An 18,410-nucleotide genomic window follows, 5' to 3' on the forward strand; every position below is an offset into this window, starting at 1 on the left:
AATTTTGTTTGTTTGGTAGACCATAAAGTGGCAAAAAACGTAATAAGTGTAAATTCATCACAAAATATTAAGGAAATACAAGTTCCTCAATTTGAGTTACAATTAATGTTACTCAATAGATATGAAGGGTATTTCAGTGTGTAAGGACGTAAGATGCGCGTTAAATAGTAATGTCCAGATTTTTACCTTCTTCCTCCTTCTACCAAACTAGGTTACAGCAGTAGATTCATGGCTCAAAGTTCTAAAATTTTCATTCTTCCTCCTACAATGCTGCCACGAAATCATATATAGATTTCCCTAACGGGTTGATATGACCCTACTATACACTTTTTGCTACTAGGGTGTCTTTTTTGTTTCACCATGAAGCAACGTTGGGGCTATTGTTAAGAAAAGAAGAAGAGGACAAAGGGGGAGCAAAGAGGAAGGCGAAAAGATGGTGATGGTTTTGATGGGTTTTGGGTGGTGGTTGTGATGGTAGTGGTAGTTGTGATGGAGATGCGGTGGTGGTTGTGATGGTGGTGGTGGCTGTGATGGAGTCATGGACATGCCGTGAAACTAAAAGATGGGTTTAATTTATTTTTTTTTTAAAAAAAAAGAAAAACAAATCTGACACTTTAGAGTTTGTTTGGCATCATTTTTGGTTTTTAGTTTTCTGTTTTTTTGAAAACTAAAAACCAAAAACAAGAAACAAGAAAAAGGTGTTTTCACTTTTTTGTTGTCAGTTTACAAAATTATTATGATTTTAATAAGTTTAAATAATTTTTGATTCATTATGTGACATATATCATTTACTTTTATACAACAAAAAAGCATAGCAATGCCAAACGAACCCTCAGTAACAAGATTTGATACTCAAACATAGGAATTAAATTACGAGTACCAAGGTTCAGGAGCTACTAGGGGAACATTTATATACCAGCGGGATATGTACATTAATTTCTTATTGGTTGAAATGACTTCTTTTATTTTATAGGTCCTTTGAAATTTCATTCAAAATGTCATTCTGAAAATTTCAATTTCAAAATTTAAATCAAGCTTAATCCTTTAACTACCCAATTTTTTTTTTCTTTTTTTTAAAAAAAAATAAAGCCCCTTTAATTACCCAATTAATTACTCTACAATTTCAGAAATTAATTTTCCCCTACATTTACTCAAATTGGTAATATAGAGAATTATAAAGAGAAAGATTTAAGGGAATCTTATTATATCATTTATTCCACATCTAGTACGGGATATATGTACATGTAGATTGTCTAGTATTGGTATTATCTAGGGTTTCCTTAGATAAGATTCTAGAATGTTTAAGAGAGTATACAAGATAATGGTCATCCACTTATTATTTCATAACACTCCCCTTGGATGACCATCATATAAAATAATACTCCACCTTTTAAAAAATTACTATAATAAACCATACAAAAAGAATACATTATTACATAATGTGCATAAGATGCTGCCTCATTAAAAGACGAAAACCCAGTGAAAAGAACATGGTTAAGGGAAAAAGAGTGTGTTTTGGGCTTTTTTGGAATCCCTCGGGATACAGGTCGTGAACACGATTGGACGGTCTCAGAAACTTGCAAAATAACGAATATTCTGGTTGACGGAATATTCGCCTCCAACGATCAAGTTAGTGACAAGAAAACAAAGTGATGTAGAGAGAGAAAGTAGAGAGAAGTTGGAGCTATTTAGTGCTCTTGAATGATATGTCTTAATCTACCCATCCCATCATAAATGATTGGGGTATTTATATTGGTGGGAAAGTGTGTCATCTAGGGTTTGATGACCTAGAATGGTGTGCTTTGATTGGCGACACAATTAGGTGAGTACATGTGTCCTTTGGGAGCGTCGTTTTGTGGCATTCTCGAGATTTGGGCCTCCTGATGTAAGGAGACTTTTTCTCTCATTTAGGTGCTCTTTGGGTTGCCACATGTCATCTTCCTATAGGGACATGTGTCGCCCTTTAAGTGGGCAACGTTTCACTATAGGATTGGACCATATGTTAAGGTATTTTTTACCCTAAACATTTTCCCCTCAGAGGGGGGGTGGCTCGTGATAGGAATGGTGTCCTTCGAACAAGTGTATTATTCCGATAGAGGGTTCAAAATTATGAGAAAGCTAATTATTAAGGTCAAGTGATCGGAATGCCTAGGTGGAGGCCGCTTCCGATCAGTAATATTAATGAGTAATTAACATTATAGCTTAATCTTGACCGAACCTTTCGGGTCACACCCAAGCAACTAACGATCCGACACGACGAATTAATTTGGAGAGAATTAATGAGTCGCTCGAGTAATTAATATTTAGACGTCGGAAATCGAGCTTGGAGCGTCGAAACCGAGCGTTGTAAGTCAAGTCGAATTAATTAAAGACGAGACGGTAAAATCACTAATTAATCAACAATTTACCTAAAATACCCCTAGCATCGGAATGCCCCGAGCAAACCGAGTGCTAGGGGCAAAATGTGCTTAGAGCACATACCTAGCATGCACCAAGCCACGCACATGACAGCAGCAGCCCGCATGTGCGTGTGTGGCCTGCTGCGCTTGTGTGTAGGGCAGGTGTGCTGGTGTCTAGCTGTTGGTGCGCCAAGCACAACGTAGCCAACTAGCATCGTAGCTTGCTGGGCTGCGTGTGTTGGCATTGGCACAGCAGCAGGCCTCGGCCAGCAACCTGCACTTGTGTGTGTGGCTTGCTGGGCCGAGGCAGCAACAACGCAGCCATGCTGCCACGCCAAGGGCAGCAGCAGCTTGCTAGGCCGAGGCAGCAGCCCACACCCAAGCTGCCTTGGTGCCCAATTGTGGGTGCCACGTGGCAGCGGGTGATTGGGGGTGTTTGGGTGTAGGTGGCCGGTTATGGGGAGAGCTTGGGGATCAAGTTTGGTCCCCCCCTTCCCTTGTGGTCCTTACCTAACCTTTCCTCTAAGCGTGACACTTGTTGATTAATTAATTGTTGGCTATTTAATTTTATTTTTGATTTAAAAATAAAAGATTGATTTTACCAACTCTCCTACATTGATGGGAGAGAGGATTTCACTCAAGAGTTTCCCTATAAATACCCAACTTGGGGAATAGGAAAACTCACTTGAGTAAGAGTTAGAAAAGGCATCTCCATTGTGAAAACCTTTAAACTCATAATTACTCGAGTAGTTTGGTCGGACTTGGCTAACCTCCAAGTAATAGACCTAGCCGGGGTCGTGTTGCGGATGGATACAGTAGGAGGTTTTCGCCCGTTGTGAGACTTAAGCTTTCTCAAGTAAGAGCTCGGGGTACGAGCGAAGCACGCTTCAAAGGTATTTTCATCTTTCCTTAATTCTTGTTAATCATGTCTTTTGATTATATTAATTGTGAGTATGATCTTGGCTCGGGGTTTATTTTCCGCGATGAGTCGGACTCATCAAAACCCAACAGCTCGTACCATACAAGGTGTCTCCTCTGATAATCACTCGTCCGAATGCGTTCGAGTACTTAGGCTATTTGAGCATTTTGGTTGGAAGTGACGAATTATAATGTTCGTCCGGCTCTTGGAAGATCCTTTGGGTTATTTGCCTTAATCGGTCCGCCTGACTTCATTAGTGGACTTAAGTCTTAAAATCAGGCGGACGAGTTATGTCAACTGGCTTTAAGTGAATACCTGTCTTCCGTATTTTCTCGAATGACGGTTCAAATCTGCTGACCTAGCCGTCTATTTTTTACGCGTCGTTATAGTGACCGTACATCTTCCCATCTTAAATGTTTGAACGGTTTTTTAACCGTTCAAACTTTTTGTTTAAACATTTCAAAAGTAATTGTTTGAACTTCACTTGTCTTGCCAAGATTATACTGTCAGTTTCACTTGTATTCTCAAAAATCAATTTGTTTCATTTAGACCACAATAACCAAGTAAGGAACATGCACCTTTGGAACACGCCCTTGCTAAAATTTTCAGACTAATGAAGTAACAATTCACCAAAGGTGTCTGCTGCCCCAAAATTAAGAGCATCAGCACAGCCACTTTGTACCCAAAATGTGTGAGCATTCGAGCAGGTTATGATAGCATGTATGATGGACTATTTTTCCAAATTGCACCATGGTCATAAAGGATTGTCAATCAAATGATGCTCAAGCACACCCCGAGTTGGAAGAGAATTTGAACATCACTTCCAAAGAAAATGACAAACCTTAGGAGAAACATTCCTCTTCCAGATTACAGACCAGAATTGTTCAAAATGCTCTAACTCATATGATTGACCAAGGGTGTAAGCTGACTTCACTTCATAATTCCCATCTTTAGACCAAGCCCATGTGAGAGAGTCATTAGGTAGCCTAACGCTAATGTGGATTGCAAGAATAAGGCGTTTATCACGCTCATTAAACATTCTGCCTAGCTTACCCATATCCCAACTATTCTCAACAACATTAATCAAATTAGACACATAAATATCCTCGGTCGAAGTCACCTCACTAGCTAGTAACAAACCTTCCAGCTTCGTCTAGGAGCCATGGATCATCCGCAATTTTTATTTTTCTACCATTACCCACTCTCCAAACATCCCTTCAAGAGCAAGAGCCTTTGATCCCCATAAGCTTCGCCACGCATAACTAGAACACGACCCAAGAGCAGCCCCCAAAATAGTGCTATTGGGATAGTATTTTGCCTTGAAAACTCGACTAAGCAGGGATTGATCATTAGTAGCCACCCTCCAGAGTTACTTTCCCAAGAGAGCGTCATTGAAAATGCTTAAGTCCCTAAACCCCATTCCTCCAAGCCACTTCGGTTAACACAAAAAATCCCAGCTTTTCCAATGAATCTTTCTCTCTTTTACATTAGAACCCCACCAAAACCGGGCCATAGCAACATGAATTTCTTGAATGAGAGTTGACGGGAACTTATAAACACCCATGAGTTAGGTCGGGATAGCTTGAATGACTGATTTCAAAAGCACCTCTTTCCCTACTCTTGATAGAAGCTTGACGCGGGTTGAGACTAGGTCGTTAAAACTAATCCTCCCACAGTCAAAACTAAATTTGTAAAAACTTAACACACCTAAATACTAGTATCGAGGTAAGTCAAGGGTCGAACCCAAAGGAATGGGTGGAAGTTAACTATTGCCGAAGTCAAGCTATCTCGAAGCGTAAAAAGGAATGTAGGAAGTCTAAGTTCAACTAAACCAATAAAGCAAACACAAAGTAAATCGATACATCAAACACTAGGGAATTAGGATCCACATATAATTGCAATGAATACGCACTAATTGGGTTGGAGATTGATTAATGTGAGTATTGCGAGGGAAGATAGATAATGCAATCAAAAGAGCTTGACAAGCTATCTCCTAGAGGTCGAACTAGCGCCAACTACGAAAGACTCTACTAGGAACATCATAAACCAAACTCAATCGATAAAGGTGAGCTACAAATCAATGGTCCTTATCAATGTAAACACACAATGCAATCTAGCATGAAGAACAAGGTTGATCACTCCTTCCAATCCATACACATGCACAAAATTAATCAACCGATTTAATCACAATACTAAATCAATCAAAAACCTCCCAATTAGGTAATGATCCATCACTAATACATGCTTCACTACATCCCTAGCAAGCAAACTACTCACAATCCATTAAAGAAATCAAGAACAAAGCTATACAATTCATCAAATTCTTCAACATCATTCCAATTAAACCAATCAAATCAAACAATCAATAAACTTGAACATTCAACAAAACAATTGAAATCAAAAGCTAAAATTGAATTAAAGTAAAGAAAATTCTTACAAGCTTGATCAAATCAAAGGAAATGTACTTGAATTCAAACCAATTGCAACTATCATCAATCATCAACCATCAATCTTCAATGTTTCTCTCTCTACAAAATCTAAAACCTAGAGTTCCTCTCTCTAAGAAAATCAAAACCTAATTCTAATTCTAATTCTTTTCTAATCCCCCCTCTCAATATGAAGAGAAAACTATATACAGTAAAACTAACAAAAGAGAAAGTAGTTAGTCGTCCCAAAAGAACCCGTACAGGCGCGGCCTTAACTTTGAAGATGCGCGGCCGCAAGAAAAAAGGTACGGAACAGGGTAAACGGGAGGCGCGTCCGCGCCATGGTCGCGCGCGCCAGCGCCTGGGAACAGGGCAGCTTCTTCCCCTTCATTCTTGATGCTCCTTGTGCACTCCACTTGATGTGCTTGATGAACACGGAGCATGGCAGACCCTAAAAGACCCTGATGGCGGGTTCAACACGAGAATTCGTGCCCCCATGGCTTGAATGCACGGCCTATGGTCACTAGGAACTTGCAAATCTTCATACTTGAGCTTCAAATGGAGGACACTAGGCATCCTCATTGATGCAAAACTTGGGGAGAAACCTCGGGAATTCTTAGACAACGATCTTAACCTGAAAAATGAGAGAAAACAAACAAATAAAGGGAAAAAGACAAAAAAAAACCAAGAAATGCATGAAAAGGAAAATCGACTAAGGAAAATGCAAACTAAAGAAATAAAGAGCAAAAATAAGGAAAAGGGAAAGAGAAGAGCTATAAAAGCAACCTAAAATCACCCTAAAAGAGAACAAATGAGTGCCATAAATGACACTCATTAAAGCTTCTCCTTCTATCCTTGTATCTTCTTCCATATTCGGTCCTTCATAAAGGCAAATACGACTTTCTTGGATCTCCCCACAACAGTTGGTAAACCGAGATATTTTACATGATCATTGACCATTTCCATACAAAGGATCAAGCTAAGAGTAAGGGCCTGTTCTCATTGACTGAACTGAACTGAACTAACTGAATTGAACAGAACTAAACTAAACTGAACTGAACTGAATATTTTATGAGAGAAGGAAATTAGGAGCTGAACTGAACTGAATTGAACTTATTAGAGCTGAACTGAACTGAACGGAACTAAACTGAACTGAAAATAATCTGATAAAAACAGGGCCTAACTCTCGAAGGGAAATTGACACCTTTACTAAACGACACCTCCAACTTTTCCAAATTAATTTTTTGCCCGGACGTTGCTTCTTATTTGTTGAGTATGTCAACAATGATTGAACATTCCTTTCGAGTAGCTATCGTAAATAGTAGGCTATCATGTGCAAAAAAAAAAAAAAAAGTGAGTAATTTCGGGTCCATTTCTACTAGCCTGAGCACCATGAATTTGCTACCTCTCCGAAGCGAACTGTAACATTCTCGAAAGCACGTCTGCAACTAGAATAAAAAGGTAAGGTGAGATAGGATCACCTTGATGAAGACCTCTCGTTGGAATCAAAGTATCTCGAGGGCTCTCCATTTATTATGAAAGAGTATTGAACAGTAGATACAAATATCATGATCGTATCAACCCAAGCTCCGGCAAAGCCCAATTTAATCAACAGACGTTGGAGAAACTCCCATTCCACCCTATCGTAAGCTTTGCTCATATCTAATTTCATCCACTACAAGAAAAAGGGGAATTAGCGACGGTCAAATTAATCGCAAATCCGTCGCAAAAATGGATTTGCGACGGATTTGCAACTACTTTGGTTAGTCACTAAAGACCTCGTCGCAAATCCATTTTTGCGACTAATTTTGGTATAGTCACAAATTTAGCGACAAATTAGCAACGACTTTGCAACTGCCATTTAACAACTAACTTTGAAATTTTAGGAACTAAATCATTGTCCGTCACAAAACATTGGCGACTAATTTGCGACTATCAATTAATGACTAACTTTGAGATTTTAGCAACTGATTCATTTTCCATCACAAAATATTAGCGACGGATTAGTGACTATTTTGACCAAATTTTTAAGACTACGTAGTCCAATATTTTTCGGCGGATTAGCGACTACGGAGACTAATATTTTTGTGACTGATTAGCAACTACTAAGATCAATTATGTGCTTCTAACCAATCAGTTGCTAATACAAATTTTAGTTACTTAATTATTGCAATAGATTATTTCTAGTATAAAAACCACAAAGACACCGGTACCTAAATGCTTGGTGCCCATGGTGCACCGATTCTTACATGAAACATTGCCAAATATGCCCATTAAAAAAATGTGTTTTTTTTTTCCTCTAAATTAAAACAGATATACGTACATATATTTAATCTTGAAAAAAAAACCTTGAATATTTTCAATAATAATTATTGTAATAAACATTACAATTTTATCCCAAAAGAAAGTAATTCAATTGTACAAAGTTGATATTAGCATTAATGGGAACATTTAACAGCAGCAGCAACATCACCATCAATGACTTCAATGTTAATAACAGCAACTGAGGCAGCAGCAACTTGATAATAATTTGTCAAGAGAATACACAAGAAAACCTGTTTAAAAACCAACAAGACATGAATGAATACCATAATATTGTAGATGATTATAATAGTGCTATCTAGATAGTTAAAAGATATATGAAGAGACATGCTTAAACTCATCAAGACCCCCCTTGAAAGCTTGGGGCAATTCATAGCAATTTAAGGACCAACAATAATCTAACTTTTCACGTCCACTACAACAAAATATGCCTTTTATAGCGGTTAAAAATGCTTTTTATAGCGGTTTTCAACCGCTATTAATACCAGTCAGCATTGCCATGTGCTAGCTGGTACATCGACAAAATGCAGCAACAGAAGCAAACAACAGGTAGCAGCCAGGAAACATATGCGTAAATAGTAAAGAGTAATGACAAATCACGTGGAAATAGGTACAACAGCAAAATGAAGCAATAGAAGCAACAACAGGTAGCAACAGACACTGCAAATAAGGCACCATTTGTTAGATTTTTTCTTTGATGCCATGGATTCCGGGAAAGTGTTTAGACTTTACATACATCTTACACACACCACTCTTGTGTCTAAACTGCTTGGATTCACTTTTAGTCCATCCTCTAACATTTTCAATTTAACCTCACATGTCTTGAATGTTGCATTTGTGCTATAGCTTTCTAATTGAGATACAGGGAGCCAGGGACTGGTTTAAGATAAGTGATTAACTGAGATTAACTTAATCTACTCGAACACATCTAGAGAATCATAGATTAACATCTGAATATCTATACCATGATGTAACACATGAAGTTTATTGTGCAGTTAATAGTTATTAGTTAACTTAGATCTCGGTTAAGCTGCCATGCATATATCGACAACAACATCTAGCGGCAACGAAAAGGCAGCAGACTGCAATGGCAGTAGAAAAATATAGCCAGCAAAGGAGAGCAATAGGGGTAACGTATTATGCATTTACAAATGGCACCATAAGGGAGCGATAAGGGCAGCGGGAATGATATTGTATAATGAATCATTTAATCTAATCAATTATTTAGTTGAGACAAATCGAACAAGACTTAAGAAAAGCCATCCAATTCATATATAATATTATAAGTCCAACAAATTGAAAGGGGAAAACTCTAGAATATCCGAGCATTATTGAAATTAATTAAAGGATAAATTACTCATAACTTCACCTAATCCAAGAAGTTCAAACAAATTATCACACAAACCTAGAGAGTGAAGACTTACTAAGTTACAAACCTATCTTATGTGAATTGATTTTTTTTCTTGAATTGCATCACATCTTGTACACAATGAACATCATTTTGCTGGAAGGACACTACAAGAACCAAAAAAAAAAGAAAAAAGAAAAAAAAGGAATCAACAATTTTTATTATACCTGGATTTATTTAATAAACTTATTTCATTGCATACTTTTATTCTTTGAAAATGCAAGAATTGGGAAAGTAAATAGGCATCAAGCTTAACCAGGTATCAAAGATTTGCACTAGTGGAAAAAAACGCTATTAACAACTGACGAAAAGTGACTTTTAGCAACTGGCGCGTTGGGCTGCTATTGCGAGGGGTATTGATGAGAATATTATTTGCAACTGGCACTTGTTGCTACTAATAGTCATTGTTCGCAACTGGCGTATAAATACGCCAATTGCAAATAGTCCTTTTGTACATAAATAGGTATTATTCGCAACTGGACAAGTGTTAGGCCCGCTGCAAATAAGTAGTATTAGCAACGGGCTTAATACTAGGCCAGTTGCAAATAGTTTTTTTTTAAAACTTAAAGGAGGTATTATTCGCAACTGGCCTAGTATTAAGCTCGCTGCTAATACTACTTATTTGCAGCTGGCATATAATTAGGCCAGTTGCAAATAGTGTTTTTTTTTTTAAATTAAAAAAAAAATGCAATTTTTTAACTAGATTGATCTACAAAATATATCAGAAGTTACTAGTATAACAAATAGATTATGTTAATTTTATATTATACATTAATTACAAATTGTTTGAAAAATTACAAGGTTATATTAAAGATGAATATAGAAAGCTAACACATAAAGCCAATGTATCTCATTTAACATTTTCTAGTAAAATGACCTTCACTGGCTTCTTCTTGCTCTAGCGTCTAACTACTCTCAACAGCTAGAGCCATGGCTGCTTCACTGCTCTCCAAAGCCCATACACTTATGGCAAGCATAACAAAAGCGCAGAAGAACAGCAGTAGCAGAGCAGTCACAGAAGCAGAACAACAGTGCAGAAGCAGAACAGCGTGCAGCAGCACGAAGAAGAGAAATGCAGCGTGTAGCGGGTGTAATCGAAATCCATAGCTGATCTGCTGGGAATGAACTTGTCCAACTGCCAAAATGAATCAAAATAAAACTGATTGAGATGCAAATAATGACATCCAAAAAAAATCTCCAATTTAATTTTTAGATTGAACCACCCAAATGATCGATTTAAAACATTGAAACCCATACATACACTTATGGCAAGAGTTGAGCAGAACAAAAGGTTCAGTTTCATGACAAAGGAGGAAATAAACCAGAACTTTGTTCAGCTTCATGATAAATAAGGGCCTTCACAAGGCAAAGCATATAACATTATTTCAGATTGGAGTATAAAGCCAAGCACATGAACAAGTTAGAAACGATAATGCCACTGTCAATTATCAGAAAGAAACCATGAACATACGACCAATTGCATACAACACAAACAAAACCATGAACTTTCAATATATCAAGTAACCCAAAAAAATCACAAGGTTGATTTGCAAGTAATTTTATAAAAAAAAAAAAAAAAAAAAAAAAAAAAAAAAAAAAAAAAAAAAAAAAAAAAAAATTACGCTCCAAAACTAAAAGTGTGAAAGAAGACATCTCATTAATTTAGTATTTCACAAGCAATCATCTCATTAATTTAGTATTTTACAAGCAATCATCTACAAACTTATAGTTTAGAGTTAGGGCCTATTCTCATTGACTGAACTGAACTCAGCTGAACTGAACTGAATTGAGCTGAACTGAATTTCAATGTAAGAGAACAGGCCCTTACCGTAAAGAGTGTATGTTTTTCATCAATTACCAGTTCAAAGAGTAAAACAGGCGACATCGTGACATTCCTCAAGGACCATTACATATACTTGTATTGTACATTTCATGAAGAGATGCTTGGTAAACTAATATATAAGATACTATAAATATAATTCATTAGTCAGATGTCAATATTACAAAATAAAACAGGTTTATCAAGGAAAAAAACTCCTCTGTGTCAGATTAACTTCACACTGTTGAACATGATGGCATATAAGAAGCTGTTTTCAATACTCATGGGCAGAACATACTACATAGTATGATCTTTGCTCAATTTCATGAGAGGTTTTATCTACTTTTTGAATAAACACAATGTTTGATGCTCATCCCTTACAAGGTCCCATTAAAATATGAAGTATATGATTAAAAAGTTCTTGAGGATAATAGTACATGAATCATTGAAATATGAAAGATAAGGAAGTAGTACTAGTTGTCACAACTTTATGAGTACTGAGAAATACAAACTGGAGAAAGGAAAGGGAAAAAAACCAGGCATTATAACAAAACCAAGATGAATAGACCAAAAAATTACCAAATAGAGCAAGGGCATATTGTCTAGTTCTTGCAGGTAAGTTGATTTCAACTTGAACCACATCATATACATCACCCACAAAGTAGCTACAAGGCTCAGGGAATCAAGTACAACATGTATTTGCCCTCGGATTGAAAGGCTAGACAGGAGTCTCACAAATAGATTTATAGCTGTAAGCTCTTGAGTCCTTAGTGATAGACCTATAATATACAAGCATAAAAAGATAGTTATCAGTAATTAAAAGGGTCATATACTCGCTGCAACCATTGACATGTACTATATGTATTTATGCTCCAAAAATAGCTACTCCACCTAGAACTAATAGTTACAAATGTTACAATTCACGAATGTTCAGTAGAAAGATCTAACATTTCCTTGAAAACAAATAGACTAATGTTGGTTTTCCAAACATACCCCATTTTGCTGGGTGGTGAAGAGAGTATTGCCGTATGGAATCAATTTAACACTCAACTCTGGATGGGGTGAGTACAATTTATTTACGTCCTGTAACGCTCGCAAAATTTACTTTAAAAGGACACAATGTCTTCTGCAGTTACATATCAAATGAATGGAGTACTTATATTACTTAGGTCAGTTAGGTATCTATGTCGATAGATCTGGTTTCTTAAAAACTCACACAGATATAATGATAGCAGAGAGCTCTAAGTAGGAAATTATCATGGTTGACAGGTAAATTCTACATTAAACCATTTTACTAGTTTAGACTTGAGTACTAATACTATTCACTTATAAAACTAGAAAAATACAAGTACTATATTTGCTGATACAAGAGCAATTTCACATGATCCATTGATCAAGAAAGCGGAAGTCCAAGGAAAGGGAAAGAAATACATGTCAGAGAAGTCAATAATAATTTTTGGAAGGGAAAGGGATTAAGGGTGTGAGAGCTTGGCATGCAGCATTGGTTCAGTATTCAGCACAGGTACTGAAAGCCTAAGCTAGCATATAATATGCTAAATAGAATTAAGTCCTTGAAAGTGCATTCAATTAATGATGCGTGACATATACTAGTCATACAGAGGTCTCACTGGAAAATGCTTATCAAACTCTATAGCTAGCTAAATAATTGATTGATTTACACTCCATAACAGCTCTTCCACTAGGTTCTCTACCTAACTAAATTTCATACAGATCAACTGCACTGGTATACTATATAAGATGATCGGTTTAAATAATGTGAAACATTAAACACAAATCGCAATTATCAATAACAAGTCATAACCTAACACTGACACAAAGTATGATAAAATATAACAACCTTCAAGTTCAGTCAAACGATGCACGACCCGACACTGGAAATGGCTCTCATTCAATTCTGTCAGAGCACTACTGGACATGCATTGCGACGGTTGCTTAACCACAGCATTCTCAAATTCCATAATAAAATCCCCATAACTAGAGATACAAGATGCGTCCTGCAACCCAATTTTAACAGTCAAATCAAATACAACATCAAGAACACGACAAAAACTTATATAACTTAATGAGAACAATGTCTTACAAAATTGCCCAAAAATCCAGTTAAATGCCATAAATAAAGAATTATCAGAAATTAACAAATCCTAAAAGGATATCAACTAAACAATTCAATCAAGCAAAAATCAATAATACCAATAGAAGCAAAGAAAACAAATTGACCTAAGAAGCTGATTCATTTCAAAATTAATTCGATATTGAAAATCCAAACTAGTTAATTAAGTATAAGGCTACTAAACCTAAAAATTAAGTAAATTAACGAGCAGGACAAAAAATGAAAAACGCAAAGAATGCAGCAAGCACGACTCAACTAGACTAGCAACACATCATTCTTTATTCAATTCTATCATACATCAACTCAATAATTATACAACAAAAAGCCGAAAATAGCGTAAAATTTCAGTAATAAAAGAAACGAGCACATACAATTCAGCAGAAATATATGCAATCCTCTTGCGCACATTAGCATTTGCCTCCGCCAAATCATTCTTAACTAAAACTGGACCAATTTGTACACATTCGCATCTTCACTCAACAAATCCAACTCCTATTCCCAATTCATCAACAAATTTACACACCAACTAATATATAAAACCCAAATTCACACAAAAATCATACAAAATCAGTAAACTAGTAAAAAATCCTTGAGAACGAGCTCATTTTTGCCAAGTTGAATGGTGTATTTCTTTCGGATTTCATGATTCTTTGCAATATCTGATTTTCCAGAAAAATAATACAATTAAGGAGAAAGCTAAGATTAAATTAGATGAATCTACGAGAAAATTAGAGAGTAGGAATTCACCTTTTTGGAGTTTGCGAAGATCGTTGGCTTTGGATTCTAGGTCACGGTGCAAGTCTTTGGTGGCTGCTGAAGACGCCATTGTTTTAGGAAGTGATTGCTCCTAAGAAGCTGATTCAGTGAAGAACAGAAAGCTCATAAGCCGCTTCAATGGAGAATTCAGAGTACGACTTGGCCGGCTTCAACGAAAAGGAGAGGATTCAGAGGACAATTTCGATCAAGTGTAGCATGAAATTAGGGTTTCGTCCTACTTCAATGAAGTGCAAAAGAAATTAGGGTTGAGTAAAAATGAAAGAGAGGGCTGAGTAAGTTCAGCAATAACGGAGGTGAGGGCTAAACGGCTGAGTGAAGTGAAATTCAGCGACCATGGAGGGCGGCTGAGTGGAGTTCAGTGGGGTTTTTATTTTTAGATGAGAGTGCGAGTAGGTCAAAATATATATATATTCTTATATATTAAAAAGATTAAAAAGCGTTTCTAAAATCGTTTACGTGCCACGTCATTCCCCTCTCACAACATTGTGTCACATCATCATTTAATGACACGTCATTACAAATCATTCCAACTATTATTAAAAAAGCTTTTAATGGGTTTCGAACACTAGACCTCAAGGAAACATACTTCCTTATAGGGGTGAGCGTAGCAGGGTACCCTGTAAAAATATCGGTACCCGGAACCGGAACCTGTTGCAACAGGTTCTTAAAAATAGGAACCGGAACCGGAACCTGTTGCAACAGGTTCCTAAGAATTGGGAACCGGAACCGGAACCTGCAGGTTCCGGTTCCTAAACAGGGTACCCTGTTTTTCAAAGTAAGCTTAATAGTTACTTGATAATTGTGACAATTCTATATTTTTAAAAATGGATGTTCACAATAAAAGCTTACAACTTTAGTAAACTGCTTCAAATATAACAAACCAACACTACTTGTCTAGAATATTCAATACCATATAGGTTTCGGTTTCATGTATCCTATAGGGAACATGTACTAACAGGGTACCCTACAGGTTCTAGGTCCAAAATTTTATTACCCGGAACCGGAACCTGTTGCAACAGGTTCCTAATTTAATTACCCGGAACCGGAACCTGTTGAACAGGTTCCGGGTTTGGAACCTGCGGTTCCGAACAGGTTCCGGTTCCACATCAGGGTACCCTGAATTTTTGCTCACCCCTACTTCCTTACCATCTTAGCCAATAACAATTGATGTCATCTATGCATATAAATATAAGTATAAATGACATGTATCAATTGAAAAGGAAATACGAAATAAGCAATTTGAAAAAAAAAAATAAGAGGAATAAAATCAACATTTCATAAACAATAGTGTTAAAAATTATCTTTCTATACTCTTTATCAATTAGTAACATTATTTTTAACATTTATGCATAACATACATAGTCGATGATAATATATTTCATTTTGTCAAAAAAGATGATATATATTTCATTAAAAAAAACAATTTAATCAAAGTGGTAACCCGGTGCAACGCCTGAGCCGCACACTAGTTATACTTTATATTATTGTTTAAGCAGCTGACCTTTTAAGGTCAGTTACAAATAATTTGGTCAAAATTTAGTTGACCTAGTATTTGTAGCGGACATACAAATGGCCAGTTGCGAATAAAAATATATTTTAAAAATAATTAATATTAGCAGCGGGCATTGTTATGTCAGTTGCAAATGTTACAGTATTCACAACTGGCATCACATAGGCCTAAACTTTTACTTTTACACTCTAAGTATTAGCATCACTCATTACTATGTCAGTTGCTAATAACATAGTATTTGTAACTGACATTATTTTAGCCGGTTACAATTAGTGTTTTAGTAGCTAACATATATAACGCTAGTTGCTAATAAGGTGCTGCTGATAGCAATTTTTCCACTAGTGTTGGCAAGTAGTGTACGAATTTTAAGAGTGTAATTGAATCCTAAAGAAAGGATTTTTTTTATAACCAAGTGTTTTATCCAAATCAGAAATGGTGCGTAAATGTAAAAAGTGTCAGCTGAACAAATTAAGATGAAATTATCAAAACTGAAAATATGGAACCACTTGTCCACTTCAATGATAAACCAGAATCATGAAGCTACACTCATTTGGAGGTGATAACACCATAATAAAGAACCAAAGAGCATAAAATAGTTTTTACAAATTACATCTACGTTGTTACCCAGCCCAAGTATAATGCAAATTACATCTTCCTTTAGTTATTTATGAGGACCATGAGATTAGTAATAATGAAATGGTAATTACAAATAGGAAAATTTGAATTTTGGTACCTCGAATACGGGGCTAATTGAATTTTAGTACCCGTTTTAAAAAAAATTTATTCTGGTACCCATCAAAGTGTAACTTTATAGGTTTTGGTACCTCCGTCCATGTTCCGTTAAGTTTTCCGTTAGTGGGTTCCATTATCTAATTATTTAATAATTTAAATTATTAAAAAAAAAAGAAAAAACTTTTTTAAATTAAAAAAATAAAAAAAAGTCTGCCGCCGGCGACCACCAAGCACCGGCCAGCCTCCTTCCTTATACCGGCCAACGGCGACCACCAAGCTAGAGCAGCCTGCTGCCGCGGCTAGGCACGAAGCCCAGCCACAACAGCTGCCGCCGCGGCCAGGCACGAAGCCCAGAAACCCACCACCCACGAACCTCAAAACCCCACCACCCACGAACCCCCGAAACCCACCACCCACAACCTACGGATTCCCACCACCCCACCACCCACGAACCCCGAAACCCACAAACGAATCACCCACAAACCCAAAAACCCACAAACGAACCACCCACGAACCCAAAAACCCACCACCCCACCACCCGCGAACCCAAAAACCCACAAACGAACCACCCACGAACCACAAACCTACCACCCCACCACCCACGAACCTCGAAACCCACAAACGAACGCCAAAGCCGCCACGACCACCAACCAAAGTTGTTGTATGATTTGAGGAGAAAGATAAGAAATTGAACCCTAAAACCCTAAAAATTGATTTGGGGGAAAAGGGGAAGGGGTGATGTCGGGTGCAGCCAAGAGTGGGAAAGAGGAGGGAAATCGGCGGAGGGCAAGGGAGGGGGTGAAGTCGCCGGCACCGGAGAACGTTTGGACATTGGCAGCCGGCACGGGGAGGGGGAAAGGTGGCTGACAGGGAAGGGTGGCATTGGCTGGGGTTTTTTTTTTTTTTTTTTAAATAAATTATTAATTAATTAGATAATGGGCCCACTAACGGAAAACTTAATAAAATGAAGACGGAGGTATTGAAAGCTACAGTTATGTGTTTTTGGAGGTACCAATTTAAAAATAAATTTTAAATGGGTGCGAAAATTCAATTAGCCCCATATTTGAGGTACCAAAATCCAAATTTTCCTTACAAATACACATTTTTCAGCAACAGTAATAATGAAATGGTAATTACAAATACGCAAAAAGCCCAAAAATTTCACCAATAATTTCAATCTTCCATCACTTCAATTGAATTTCAGTAAAATTCCTATCAATTATCAAACCCAACAAGATATATAACAAAAATCAAGCAAAACCATACAGAAATATACGGTTAATTAAAAACGCAAGTTTTGACATTGTAACTCCAAAGCAATTCAATAAATGGACAAATTTCATCAACAAATTGATCTCAATATATAAAAATAGCCAAAAAAACACTAGAGATTAGAACTGGAATAGATGAACATAAATAAATAAACGAACTTACATATAGAGGAATTTGCGCCGGTGCCGGTGTACAATCCGGCGATATGAGCGACGGTGACGGTTACGGAGGCAGATTGATAGAGAAAGTGAGCAGATGAGAGAGAAAGATAGAGAATTGGGGGTTTTTCAGTTGTGAGCAGTGACTCTAGGGTTAGACTCTGGTGGTGCTTGAAAAATGAAGAAGCGTTGATGGGGTGCGCCAATGAGCAATATTATCCCGTCATTCACTAATATAGTAACCCACTAAAAATTGTTTAAGGGGTTAGTTTATTCCGTCAAATTAAATGATATACTATCACCCTGTTCACTTCACCTTAAAAAAATAAAGAAATTTGGAATTTTGGTACCTCGATAATAGACTTCATTGAATTTTCGTACCCGTTTAAAACTTGTGTTTTTACGTTGGTACCCATCAAAGTGTAAAATTATAGGTTTTGGTACCTCCGTCCAACTTCCGTTAAATTTTCCGTTAGTGGGGTCTATTATCTAATTTATTTAATAAATTAATTTATTAAAAAAAAAAAACCAACCACA

General features: G+C 36.8%; 1 protein-coding gene across 3 annotated transcripts; it reads right to left on the minus strand.

Annotated features, from left to right (window-relative positions):
• Nucleotides 1-10,216: 10,216 nt before the first annotated feature.
• LOC145576568 (uncharacterized) lies at nt 10,217-18,016 on the minus strand. 3 transcript variants are annotated; one of them, XM_081634304.1, is made up of 6 exons: nt 17,878-18,016; nt 14,172-14,347; nt 13,796-14,083; nt 13,152-13,308; nt 11,873-12,072; nt 10,217-10,609 (listed from the first exon to the last, which is right to left on the minus strand). In XM_081634304.1, the coding sequence occupies exons 4-6, from the start codon at nt 13,270-13,272 to the stop codon at nt 10,487-10,489; spliced, it is 444 nt and encodes a 147-aa protein (XP_081490430.1). In that variant the 5' UTR covers nt 13,273-13,308; nt 13,796-14,083; nt 14,172-14,347; nt 17,878-18,016; the 3' UTR covers nt 10,217-10,486. The 3 variants fall into 3 exon arrangements, with proteins under 3 accessions (XP_081490430.1, XP_081490429.1, XP_081490431.1); XM_081634303.1 differs by lacking the exon at nt 17,878-18,016 and having other exon boundaries at nt 14,172-14,549; XM_081634305.1 differs by lacking the exons at nt 13,796-14,083; nt 17,878-18,016 and having other exon boundaries at nt 14,172-14,549.
• Between the last annotated feature and the right edge of the window lie 394 nt (nt 18,017-18,410).

This window comes from Chenopodium album, chromosome 13, assembly GCF_948465745.1.
Source record: "Chenopodium album chromosome 13, dcCheAlbu1.1, whole genome shotgun sequence".
Lineage (NCBI taxonomy): Eukaryota > Viridiplantae > Streptophyta > Magnoliopsida > Caryophyllales > Amaranthaceae > Chenopodium > Chenopodium album.

Bases quoted from the DNA above. Each gene is read 5' to 3' on its own strand.
- LOC145576568 (XM_081634304.1), bottom strand. From the start codon at position 13,272: ATGGAATTTGAGAATGCTGTGGTTAAGCAACCGTCGCAATGCATGTCC. The intron at 12,073-13,151 runs GTTGTTATATTT...TGTATATTATAG, and splicing joins TCGTTTGACTGAACTTGAAG to GTCTATCACTAAGGACTCAA. The intron at 10,610-11,872 runs GTAATTTTTTGG...TCATTTTGGCAG, and splicing joins ATATGCCCTTGCTCTATTTG to TTGGACAAGTTCATTCCCAG.